Source organism: Acipenser ruthenus, chromosome 38 (assembly GCF_902713425.1).
Source record: "Acipenser ruthenus chromosome 38, fAciRut3.2 maternal haplotype, whole genome shotgun sequence".
Classification (NCBI taxonomy): Eukaryota; Metazoa; Chordata; class Actinopteri; order Acipenseriformes; family Acipenseridae; genus Acipenser; species Acipenser ruthenus.
The window spans coordinates 10,128,298-10,142,388 of NC_081226.1; the positions used below are offsets into that span (position 1 = coordinate 10,128,298).

At 39.2% G+C, this 14,091-nt stretch overlaps 1 protein-coding gene across 1 annotated transcript in view; it reads left to right on the forward strand.

Annotated features, from left to right (window-relative positions):
• LOC131707011 (death domain-associated protein 6-like) overlaps positions 1–6,949 on the forward strand; it is a 30,209-nt gene extending 23,260 nt beyond the window's left edge. The window contains exons 10-11 of the mRNA XM_059009019.1: positions 174–345; positions 926–6,949. Of these exons, the coding sequence (XP_058865002.1) occupies positions 174–345; positions 926–985 (232 nt within the window). The 3' untranslated portion in view covers positions 986–6,949. The remainder of the gene's footprint in view (positions 1–173; positions 346–925) is intronic.
• The last annotated feature ends 7,142 nt before the right edge of the window (positions 6,950–14,091 follow it).

Genomic DNA, 14,091 nt, shown 5'->3' on the forward strand with positions numbered 1-14,091 from the left:
TTGAGAATCATGCAGTTTTTCTCTCTGTCTCTCTCTCTCTCTCCTCTCCCCCCTCTCTTCTCCCTTTCCCCCTCCTTCCATCTCTTCCCCTCTCTCTCTTTCCTCTCCCCCTCTTTCTCCTTTCTTCCGCCATCTCTTCCCCTCTCCCCCTCTCCTCTCCCCTCTCCCCGCAGTGGTGATGACGAGATCCCTCTTGATATGGGGGTGTGTTCCAGCAGTCCCCCTGACTCTCACTGCACAGTCTTCCCAGTAGCAGACTCCACCAGAGCAGACTCTCCGCTGTCACAACTGGTCAGCAGCTCACAGCCCAGTTCCAGCAAGTGTAATCCCAGTAAGAGGAAGAAGGTGCGTCTCTCTGCCTGCCTGTCTGCCTACATCTTGAAAACATCTTAGCACACTTATACAGGAATGGAAATGAGACTTCAATTGCAGAGCAGTTTCACCCATTCCAGGTTTTAATACCAGCTTGATTAGACCCATTGTTCAGGTGACAAGCTAATTAAGCTCACAGTACAATACAATGTAATTCACATTTCAATAACACCTTTCCTCAAATGGATCCCAAAGTGCTTCACAGAAAAAAAAATAAGCCTTTAAATTAGAGATACAAAAATTTTATGAGAAGTTTTATTAAAGTTTAAAAATGGTTTTACAAAACAATTAAAAACAGCCTAATAAAAACAAAATACATTAATAAAACTGGCATTTTAAAAGGACAAAAAGAAAATGCAGTTTTTATTGGAAAATTGGAAAACTAAGATAAAGCTATTTTGTAAAAGTCCCAGCTTCCCTGCCAGAAGGCAGAATGTTCCTGAAATGAGGAGCTGTACATGAAAAGGCCTTTCCTCCATATCCCAGTAACACCTGCTGCGCGATTGTCAGGAGGGATGTTGAGATGTGAAACGCTCTGCTTTCTTTCCCACAGGTGACCGTAGCTACACAGTGCGACCCAGAGGAAGTGATTGTTCTGTCCGATTCCGATTGACCTCCGGATGACCCCCAGGTGACCCCCCTGAAAAACTCCACCCACCCAAACAATATGAAGGCTGAGTGACAGTCCTAAAGCCTGGGGATGGGGGCTGTCGAATATTCAATGATCCATACAGAGAACTAAGATTTACAAACACTATGCTCTAGTCTAGCTGCTATAGTTAGCTATCCCCAAATACTGTGTTCTAGTCTAGCTGCTATAGTTTGCAAGCTTAGTATAGTTACTTTGGGATTGCTAACTACAGCAGCTACACTAGAGCACAGTGTTTAATTGCTAACTACAGCAGCTAGACTAGAGCACAGTATTGTGAATTGGACTGGTAAATTTCAACACAGGTTTGAGAAACAACATTTTTGTAATGGACTTGGGTTTAGTATTTATCAAACACACTGCCTGATATTTTTGTAAATTTAAAAAGATGGGAGATTTAAATACATTTAAGATTAATGAAAACGCCAAGTTTCTTTTGGTGGGATATTTCTGTTTTGTGAGCTACTTGTAATAAAAATGGAATTCATGTTTTCTTATAAAGGTAGCTTCTTTTTCTATAAAGCACAATATCTGGCATTTTTATTAAAAAAAAAAAAAAATGAAAGTACTGTGCCAAAAATGCAATATTAAAGGATCAACGGCTTCAAAAGTCAGTTTAACTGATGTGGGCGTCACTGTGTTTGAACTGCAGGGTGTCTCGTAAATCAGACAGCATCAGATTCATACAGCAAGCATTGAGAGCTCCAGCATGTATCACACATTCACACAGCAAGCATTGAGACCCAGCATGTATCACACATTCACACAGCAAGCATTGAGAGATCCAGCATGTATCACACATTCATACAGCAAGCATTGAGAGATCCAGCATGTATCACACATTCATACAGCAAGCATTGAGAGATCCGGCATGCATCACACATTCACACAGCAAGCATTGAGAGATCCAGCATGTATCACACATTCATACAGCAAGCATTGAGAGATCCAGCATGTATCACACATTCATACAGCAAGCATTGAGACCCAGCATGTATCACACATTCATACAGCAAGCATTGAGAGATCCAGCATGTATCACACACACACAGCAAGCATTGAGATCCAGCATGTATCACACATTCATACAGCAAGCATTGAGATCCAGCATGTATCACACATTCATACAGCAAGCATTGAGAGATCCAGCATGCATCACACATTCATACAACAAGCATTGAGACCCAGCATGTATCACACATTCACACAGCAAACATTGAGAGATCCAGCATGTATCACACATTCATACAGCAAGCATTGAGAGATCCAGCATGTATCACACATTCATACAGCAAGCATTGAGGTATCCAGCATGCATCACACATTCATACAACAAGCATTGAGACCCAGCATATATCACACATTCACACAGCAAGCATTGAGACCCAGCATGTATCACACATTCATACAGCAAGCATTGAGAGATCCAGCATGTATCACACATTCATACAACAAGCATTGAGATCCAGCATGTATCACACATTCATACAACAAGCATTGAGATCCAGCATGTATCACACATTCATACAGCAAGCATTGAGATCCAGCATGTATCACACATTCACACAGCAAGCATTGAGACCCAGCATATATCACACATTCACACAGCAAACATTGAGAGATCCAGCATGTATCACACATTCATACAACAAGCATTGAGATCCAGCATGTATCACACATTCATACAACAAGCATTGAGATCCAGCATGTATCACACATTCATACAGCAAGCATTGAGATCCAGCATGTATCACACATTCATACAGCAAGCATTGAGATCCAGCATGTATCACACATTCATACAGCAAGCATTGAGATCCAGCATGTATCACACATTCATACAACAAGCATTGAGACCCAGCATGTATCACACATTCATACAGCAAGCATTGAGACCCAGCATGTGTCACACATTCATACAGCAAGCATTGAGATCCAGCATATATCACACATTCACACAGCAAGCATTGAGACCCAGCATGTATCACACATTCATACAGCAAGCATTGAGAGATCCAGCATGTATCACACATTCATACAGCAAGCATTGAGGTATCCAGCATGCATCACACATTCATACAACAAGCATTGAGATCCAGCATGTATCACACATTCATACAACAAGCATTGAGATCCAGCATGTATCACACATTCATACAGCAAGCATTGAGATCCAGCATGTATCACACATTCATACAGCAAGCATTGAGATCCAGCATGTATCACACATTCATACAACAAGCATTGAGACCCAGCATGTATCACACATTCATACAGCAAGCATTGAGACCCAGCATGTGTCACACATTCATACAGCAAGCATTGAGATCCAGCATATATCACACATTCACACAGCAAGCATTGAGACCCAGCATGTGTCACACATTCATACAACAAGCATTGAGACCCAGCATATATCACACATTCACACAGCAAGCATTGAGACCCAGCATGTATCACACATTCATACAGCAAGCATTGAGAGATCCAGCATGTATCACACATTCATACAGCAAGCATTGAGGTATCCAGCATGCATCACACATTCATACAACAAGCATTGAGACCCAGCATATATCACACATTCACACAGCAAGCATTGAGACCCAGCATGTATCACACATTCATACAGCAAGCATTGAGAGATCCAGCATGTATCACACATTCATACAACAAGCATTGAGATCCAGCATGTATCACACATTCATACAACAAGCATTGAGATCCAGCATGTATCACACATTCATACAGCAAGCATTGAGATCCAGCATGTATCACACATTCACACAGCAAGCATTGAGACCCAGCATATATCACACATTCACACAGCAAACATTGAGAGATCCAGCATGTATCACACATTCATACAACAAGCATTGAGATCCAGCATGTATCACACATTCATACAACAAGCATTGAGATCCAGCATGTATCACACATTCATACAGCAAGCATTGAGATCCAGCATGTATCACACATTCATACAGCAAGCATTGAGATCCAGCATGTATCACACATTCATACAGCAAGCATTGAGATCCAGCATGTATCACACATTCATACAACAAGCATTGAGACCCAGCATGTATCACACATTCATACAGCAAGCATTGAGAGATCCAGCATGTATCACACACACACAGCAAGCATTGAGAGATCCAGCATGTATCACACATTCATACAACAAGCATTGAGACCCAGCATGTATCACACATTCATACAGCAAGCATTGAGACCCAGCATGTGTCACACATTCATACAACAAGCATTGAGACCCAGCATGTGTCACACATTCATACAACAAGCATTGAGACCCAGCATGTGTCACACATTCATACAGCAAGCATTGAGATCCAGCATGTATCACACATTCATACAGCAAGCATTGAGAGGTCCAGCATGTATCACACATTCATACAACAAGCATTGAGACCCAGCATGTATCACACATTCATACAGCAAGCATTGAGATCCAGCATGTATCACACATTCATACAGCAAGCATTGAGACCCAGCATGTATCACACATTCATACAGCAAGCATTGAGAGATCCAGCATGTATCACACACACACAGCAAGCATTGAGAGATCCAGCATGTATCACACATTCATACAACAAGCATTGAGACCCAGCATGTATCACACATTCATACAGCAAGCATTGAGACCCAGCATGTGTCACACATTCATACAGCAAGCATTGAGAGATCCAGCATGCATCACACATTCATACAACAAGCATTGAGACCCAGCATGTATCACACATTCATACAGCAAGCATTGAGAGATCCAGCATGTATCACACATTCATACAGCAAGCATTGAGACCCAGCATGTATCACACATTCACACAGCAAACATTGAGAGATCCAGCATGTATCACACATTCATACAACAAGCATTGAGACCCAGCATGTATCACACATTCATACAGCAAGCATTGAGAGATCCAGCATGTATCACACATTCACACAGCAAGCATTGAGATCCAGCATGTGTCACACATTCATACAGCAAGCATTGAGACCCAGCATGTATCACACATTCATACAGCAAGCATTGAGATCCAGCATGTATCACACATTCATACAGCAAGCATTGAGAGATCCAGCATGTATCACACATTCATACAGCAAGCATTGAGACCCAGCATATATCACACATTCACACAGCAAGCATTGAGATCCAGCATGTATCACACATTCATACAGCAAGCATTGAGATCCAGCATGTATCACACATTCATACAGCAAGCATTGAGATCCAGCATGTATCACACATTCATACAGCAAACATTGAGACCCAGCATGTATCACACATTCATACAGCAAGCATTGAGATCCAGCATGTATCACACATTCACACAGCAAGCATTGAGATCCAGCATGTATCACACATTCACACAGCAAGCATTGAGATCCAGCATGTATCACACATTCATACAGCAAGCATTGAGATCCAGCATGTATCACACATTCACACAGCAAGCATTGAGAGACCCAGCATGTATCACACATTCATACAGCAAGCATTTAGATCCAGCATCAGTGTTCCCTCTAAGGCTAAAATGTGCACATTTTTCGCAGTAACTGGCAACAACCTTCGCACTCAGTTTACTAACTTTCGCAAGTTATCATGAATGTCAACCTCAAATCGAGACTCCAGCCTCTCGAGGTAAAGCTATCATTTGAGAGCATTCTTACAAAGCATTAACACAAGCATATTCGCATCTGTCTGGCAGCTGAGTCTCTGATTTCTCTCTGTAAAAATGCACCACATTCGCTCAGAGCTCGCTCGGGCACCAGCGGATCCACTAGTACAGGGCGGGTGAAGCGGGCGTGTGGCGATGCAGCCTCTATAGCGAGTGCTGCTCGGTGCTGCTCATGAACTTTACAGTTTCGAACTCGTCGTATAATTGAATACTAATAAGTGAAGCACAATCTTTCTGCAGTATGTAGAAGTATTAATACTCAGGTAAACAAATAAAAATCACAAGAGTCATACTTTGATGGTTTTTGTTTTATTTCCCTTTAAAAAAAAAAAAAGACTATTTCAGAAATATCAAGTGTTTCAAAATATTAATTTAGGGTCAAATGCACATCAAGTGTATAATACAGTAATTGAAGAAGACATGCCATGTGCATTTCCTTTGCAAGTTGAGTTTATTCATCATTATTATTTCTTTCTTAGCAGACGCCCTTATCCAGGGCGACTTACAATTGTTACAAGATATCACATTATTTTTTACATACAGTTATCCATTTATACAGTTGTGTTTTTACTGGAGCAATCTAGGTAAAGTACCTTGCTCAAGGGTACAGCAGCAGTGTTCCCCACCGGGGATTGAACCCACAACCCTCCGGTCAGGAGTCCAGAGCCCTAACCACTACTCCACACTGCTGGAGTGACTTCACTCGCGTGTGTGTCTGCTGAAACTCAACATGGCAGCTGCACCAACCAAGAAAAAAAATTAGTGCTTTCAAAAAAGTAAACTTAGTCAATCTTGGTTTGAATGGCATATTTAATTGATCCAGTGACTGCATGCGTCTCATTCGCTTGTGTTATTACTGGTGCTTTTCTTCTTCTTGTTATTATTTTAAAGTTCTTGTTGCCTGTAAGGCCTCGCATGGTCTTGGCCCTTCTTATCTTCAGGATCTGCTGACCTCACGTGCCCCCTGGGTCGTTCCCTGAGATCGGAACATGCTAATCTCCTGATAGTCCCTACAATCAGGAGCCAGGGCAGAGGAATGCCAGCACAATTGAATCTTTGAAAACACATTTGTTTGCGTCTGTTTATTTGTAGCTGGATTATATATTGGACACAGGGTTTTTTATATTACTTTTGTAAAGAGCCCTGAACTGCTTGCATGAAGAGCGCTATACAAGTAAAATTAGTATTTTATTCTTCTTCTTCTTATTATTATTATTATTATCCAAAAATAAACCCAGCATAAAAAAAACTGTTGTCCTATTTCTCTATTTAATATTCTTGCTCCTTCTTTATAGTTTTATATTTATTTACACCAAATTATACAGAAACATTTGCTGTTAAATTGTTTGAACCACAGTGCAGTCAGTTTATTACTCCCCTTAATGCATTTCAAATTATACTGGATATCTTCTTATCAGTTTCCTTTGTGTGTGTGTGTGTGTATCATTGTTTATAATAATAATAAAAATAATAATTATTTTAAAAAAGTTGTAGGTATGAGCATTCAGTGTTTTTAATGTAATTGAAACCACTTTAAAAGCTGTATATATAAACACATACATGTACATTATTATATATGACTGTTATTCGTACTTTATTATTTATAATAGGAGTTGAATTTCACCAGTGAAGATGCTACGCAGGTATGATTCTTTTGTTACAGACGCTTGTTGCAAAGCGGGAGTTGTTTTATTTATTTTTTGTGCACACACTTTCCCAATCCCCTCCCATCCCACAGCAGGGAAAGTCAGGATCAGGAAGCAATCTGCTCAGAGCGCAATCAGACTGGATGCTGATAAAAGCACAGAGAATTAATACAAAAATAAGATCAAAAATAATAAACATCGAGAAATAAGATCAACGCAAGTTAAAAAAATCTCCAAAGAAATTAACGTGTCAGTCGCAGGAGTTAACTGTAATGAACTGACAGCCCTAAAAAATTCAATGTTTCAGTGAAAGTCAGATCTGAAAAGCACTGCATTCTTCTGTGCTGAAAAACTAAGGTAATGGACTGTCCCCCTTTCCCGAATTTAAGTAAGTTAGCCAAATGAATTGCGTGTTTAATTATTAAGTTTATTTTCTTTCCATGCTACCTGCCTTTATTAAAGCTACAATTAGCCATATTAAACAATGTCTGTTTCTTAATTACATGATATTATCTGATGAAGAAGCAAGCAAGCTTTTTTCTAGCTGTACATTCCTTGAAAAATGGATCACTTTACTGTGTAAGGGATGTAGTCACTACTGGGAGGGCTGCATTTATGATAAGATCTCAGACAGGCTTCATATTTATTTTATATATATATATATATATATATATATATATATATAAAATCAGAGGATGTTTCAGAATAAGAGGCAGAGCCGCAATAAATGTCTTGTTTAAATTTTAAAGCAAGTTGTAAAATTGTTGAGGTACTTGTGTTTGAATATTGTTTCAAAATTGTGTAATGTATTAAATATATTAAATATGTGGCTAATGTGTGGCCGAAGGTTTCTCCCTGATAATTGACCCTTTCTCAGTCAAAACTACAGGGCTCTCTGTATCTAAAAAGCTCAGAGGAAGAGCTGCCCAGCATGTATCACACATTCATACAGCAAGCATTGAGATCCAGCATATATCACACATTCATACAGCAAGCATTGAGAGATCCAGCAATGTGTCACACATTCACACAGCAGGCATTGAGATCCAGCATGTATCACACATTCACACAGCAAGCATTGAGAGATGCAGCATTGTCATTTTTTTTTCATATCCAGTGGACCCGAGTGACCTGAATCTCATTTTGGAATGTCGCATTCATTCAAACCCAGTGTCGGAATGACCGGGTGAATCGCTCTGTTCTGAATCACGCCGCCGCGCTGCTTGAAGCAGATGCAGAACTCGGTTTCTCATACACTGTACTCGTTATATACACAGAATTGAGCTTTGGGGGCTTGTCCTCATTCCTGGGATAATGACAGCACTCACCGTTCAGAGCGCCTCCTCTGTTTACACCCATCAGGTTGCTCTCTGTTTAACTGGCCGGCCACACCCTGTAGACTGACTGCACCACACAGCAATCTGAGTGCACTGTTCTCTGCTTCAAGGCATTTTGTAATGAATTCAAGTGAATGGGGTGCCAGGTAGAGTCCGAATACACTGCACTACCAACCACTGACTTGTCTGACACACATTACCAGAACTCAGATGTACCAACACTGTCTAAACCCTGTATAGAGTCAGCCAAGGTATGTGAGGACAAACAAACAGCAGAAGTAGGCAGAGTGTCATACTGCCCAAAATGTTTAATCTCAATAAAAGTTCTGAAATAGTTCAAAGTTATTTATTTTCTCCCCCTATCAAGTACATCAAGAAGGATTTCAAGAAATTATAATGTGCAGTGGTCTGTTTACATAATAGATAGGCAACACAAATGCAAATGAACGACAGCAGTGTATACTGGTAAACTATTATTATTATTATTATTATTATTATTATTATTATTATTATTATTATTATTATTATTATTATTATTGCCCTTCCTTCACGTGTGCCATGTACACACACTTCTTGGGCTTTAACAATGAATATTCCTAGAGCAGGATGTCTCTTAATCAAAGTTAGCCAGTCTGTGCAGGAATTTTAAAAGTATCGTTTAGTAGCAATGCTTCACGCTAAGGTTAATAGTAAAGAGCAATACGATCTGGTCCACCGGTACAACAGGTAAGTCCGACACCGTTTGTCCCAAAACCTGGAGGGTCTTTCTCAGTAAGGCCAAACAGCTTGCACCCTTGATCTCCAACTCTCGACGAGTAGTGTATATTCCCCAAATAGTTTGATTCTCCAAAAGGTAACTGCTTATTTTTAGATAAAGTTTTAAAAGGCCCAAACTGCAGTCTCTCAGCAACCATCAGTCCAGCCGCAGCACTTCCAGGTCATGGCACGCACACAGACGTGCCCAAAATGTTTAATCTCAATAAAACAGTTCTCAAATAGACAGTTCAAAATTATTTATTTTATGTGCTTAAACAGATGGTCTCTGTCTGCAAGACTAATAATCAAAACCAGACTCCAATGTTTATTCAAACTTAATATAGTGTACTCCATTTATAAGAATCACATCCGTCCCGGATGATTTCATTCTTATAGGCGGTTGAGTCTTAAAAGCGGAGTGGTATGATTACAATTAGCAAAAGCGCCTCCGCACACCAGCAGTTTAAATACAGTATACACATGTCAATAGTGCTCAGTCACTGAGGACAACACATCAAAACAATCAAAATAAGTCCTCGTGGGTAAGCAGCTTATTACATAATCACGATTCTGTTTACTCAAGAATACAGAATCCTATTTTACTGCAGTATACTTGAGAAGTGATCGTCTCGTGAGGGTGCCTAGTTGTTACATGTGGTGTTACATGTAATGGCCTTTGAATTAAAATGACAGTACAATATTTTACAGACTACCACTGCATTAAGCATCTATGGCTTTTTTTTTCAGTTGCGATGCAGATCTCACGGTTTTTCACTAAGCGGAGATGCAAAGCTGCACAATCCTCCTCCTCCCCCTCACTGCTCCGCTATGCAATCCCACTCCCTCTACATGCATATCACACAACAGTGCTGTACTCAGCATGTATTCAATGTGTATTCACTTTATTAAAACACATTTTCACTAACAGAGAACAACAACAATACCTGTACAATGCAGCTGTGCGTCTTTCTTTCTCCTGCCATGTCGACACACATGAACTGCACGACTTGCTTTTTTTTCTACTGGGAGCCGCTGTGGAGCAGGGATTATACTGAATACACGCTGTGTGTCTAATCACACGAGATGTGAGCAAATTCAAATTCAATAACAGCTTTATTGGCTGTATAAGTGGATTTCTTGATTCTTATAAGCAGAGTAGTTTAGCATGGTTAGTATAGGAATTATTTTGTTCCAGTGGTTTTGATCATTATCTGCGGTTGATTCTTATATCAGTGATTCTTATAAACAGAGTGCACTGTATTAGGAATTTGGTTACAGGGAGTGCACTCCCCCAGTGGATTAAAGGAGTAAGCACATGGGGGGATTTACTGAAACAGAACTTTCAGTGAAACCAAAGAAGTATTTATTGGCAACGCGGTGCAATGATAAAAACTAATCAAAAGAAGTTACTTTTTCAACTTCATGATTCTAAAAATCAATTGAAAGTTTGTGAATGGACTGAGTGTCACCATTCTAAACGATCCATGAATGGTATAGTATAACAAATTACCCTTGGCACTGAAATGAAATGCAATTGTTTTACAAACTTTCTACTACAAACACTTGACGCACACACATTCAAAAAGTCTTATCACGACAAATTGGAGATATAAACTATTTTAAATGAAGTAAAATGAGAAATAAATGTATTAAAATCTCGTGCTTATAACAAGACATTTTAATATGAGCATGTTTGAAATCTCGTGGGGAGAAGGAATCTGAAATGTATACGAGATTATGAGCTATCAAATAAAGCTATGGCGAATTAAAACTTTTTATCCAAAATGCAGAATTTAAACAACAAGTTCCAGGGAAGGGCATTGTTACAAAACCTGGCAGAGTGAAAGCAGCCCTCGTTCTGAAGAGAACGTCCAGAGTGGTAATTTACCAATCAAGAACCAGTAAAGATAAACCAAGTGATTGACAGAAACCTTAAGAACTTACATATTTTTTATAAACACAAATAGTTCTCTATTTATAACTGAGTATTTCTATTTTGTCTGTTTGTGCACTTTATCAAGAATTTAGAATAAACCCAGAAAATATAAATACAAATATGTAATTGTTATATTTTTTAGTATTTGTGTTAAGAACCTTTGAATTCCAACAACATTTTAATAGAAATATTAATGTGGTTGACCTAAACCCTAGACATATATAATTATTAGCACACATTAGCACGATTGTTGTCCTGAGAAGTAATCAGTGGGATTGCTGGAGCCTGCCTTGTATAGGATATCAGATTTGTAGTTTTGAAGTTTAAGTAGTCATCTCTCAATTCTTGGTGTTGGTTTGGCTGAAGGCTTGTTGAAGTTGGGCACTAGTGGTTTATGATCAGTGATGACTGTAAACGTCTGTCCTGAAAGATAGTGAAAATGAAGACACCCCCATATGACTGCTAGTGCTCCTCTTTCAGTCCTGGAGTATCTCTGCTCGACAGGAGACAGCAGTTCTGTTTTCTTCAGTAGGCATCACCGTGTCGCCTGTTAGTTTGCTCTTTAGAGTGTTAGATGCTTGTTGATGTCATTCAGACCAGGACCACAGCTGATCCTGTTTTGTAAGCTCTCTCAAAGGCTGTGTCAGTGTAGCTAAGCCAGGAATGAATTGTCCTCAGTAGGTAACTAACCCAAGAAAACTTGTTACCTCAGAGGGGTTTTGTGGTTCTTTTAGCTTTTCTCAATCTGAAATGTTTTACTTGCCTATTATTTCCTGGGTTCCTGCTCTCGGTGCTGTTTGCTTTGCTGTGTGCCCTTTGTTACAGACAGCACCCGAGAGGGAATGACTGGACAGGTATGATGTGCTGTACAGTCCAAGAGGTCGGTTGTGAATTTATGTTGGCTTTGCTTTTGGCAGCGATCAATAAGGCCTCTTGTAATAAACTAAATACAGAAATATGTTGGCATACAGCATAGTGAGACATTAATTACCACATGAAGAAAGAGCAACTCTGCATAGGTAGCTCACAATAAACTAATCGTAGATTAAGCTGTTCTAGTTTTTCTTCACTGGATGGATCATCATTCTTACCTCAGATGGTGGGATCCCAGTTGTCTCTGCAGTTGATGTAGTTGGCTTTGAATCTTCTTGCCTCTGATTTATAAATTAGAAATTAAATTGAAAAAAATAACAGTATAACAATAGATACTGTACACAGCACTTGCATGCACACCTTTAAATAGAAACATGTTTATCTGTTCAAGCCAGATTACATCTTCTCCACCAGGGCTTCTATTTGTATATTTCTATAAATTGACTGCAGAGCACTCCCTAACAGTGATAGTTAGCCAAAATATATATGCATATCTTTAAGCTACAACTTCGAATGCATCCTGAAGTGACTTTTGCTCTTAACTATTGACATCTGTATTACTTTGAATTGCGTCTGTCTTGGCTCGTATCTAATCCTTGCTATTGTCAGATTATTTTATCTTACTTCTTCTGCCCCTTAATTGAATCATTACTGCATTTTGTTCTTCCTCTTAAATTTCCCCCTTATATATATAGAGAGAGAGAGAGAGAGAGAGAGAGAGAGAGAGAGAGAGAGAGAGAGAGAGAGAGAGAGAGAGAGAGAGAGAGAGAGAGAGAGAGAGAGAGAGAGAGAGAGAGAGAGATGGGCTTCAGTGAGTTACAGAAAATAATTTCATCCAGGGTTTCTGTGACGTTGTAAATTACAACCTGCTGGTATCTTGCATCTATGGACGAGCCCTCAGATGGGCCTGGTGTTTTACTTTAAATTCATATCTTAAATTTCTCATAATATATACAAAATACCCAGAGTACCTGATGCACTTGAGTCCATAGCAGCTATGCCGTCACGTTCAGCGATGCCGTCGGGATTTTTTTTCCAATACCATTACAACGAAAAAAATATTTGACTTACATGAAGCTGTTTTTTTTATCCTTTGTCTGGTTTGCACGTACTCTATATATATATATATATATATATATATATATATATATATATATATATATATATATATATACACATACTCTAAGCACACTCTTAATACTTCAAATACATTTTATGGTTACAACATGTTTTGCTCTAAGGCTACGCATGCATAAAACTATAGACGCCCATCGCTAAGTCCTAAAACATCCAATATATCAATCTCATAGACTAAAACATAAGTCATATACCTTATAGCAATGCATAAATATAGATTCCAAGTAGTTCTTACCTCCCAAATTATATATGGAAGTATAGAGTATAAGGTTAGGACAGGAACTGTCTTCAAAGGCAAAGACTTCTGAACACGACACCAACAGCAATCAGCTCGGTCAGAGATCTTCAGAGCATGGATCACACAACTTGTAGTTAACAAGTTGAATCATACTTGACTTGGAATTTGCCTCGGTTTTTATAGAGTTTTTGCCTCACTTCTTACATCATAAGTCTCAATTAAGTTGTGAACATTAATCAGCCTTAACAGCGCATGTCCTTCAAGTTAATAACATTTTTAAAACACCTGGTAACTCCCTCCATAAGATTAATTAGCCATCATCCCCTAGTCCATCTCTCCTACATCTCCGAAATATGCAAGGTGAACTTTTGAACTGATGTTATTCTTTCTTGGTACCAGGGAGTTCCTGAACACAGCATGCATGTGAATACAGTG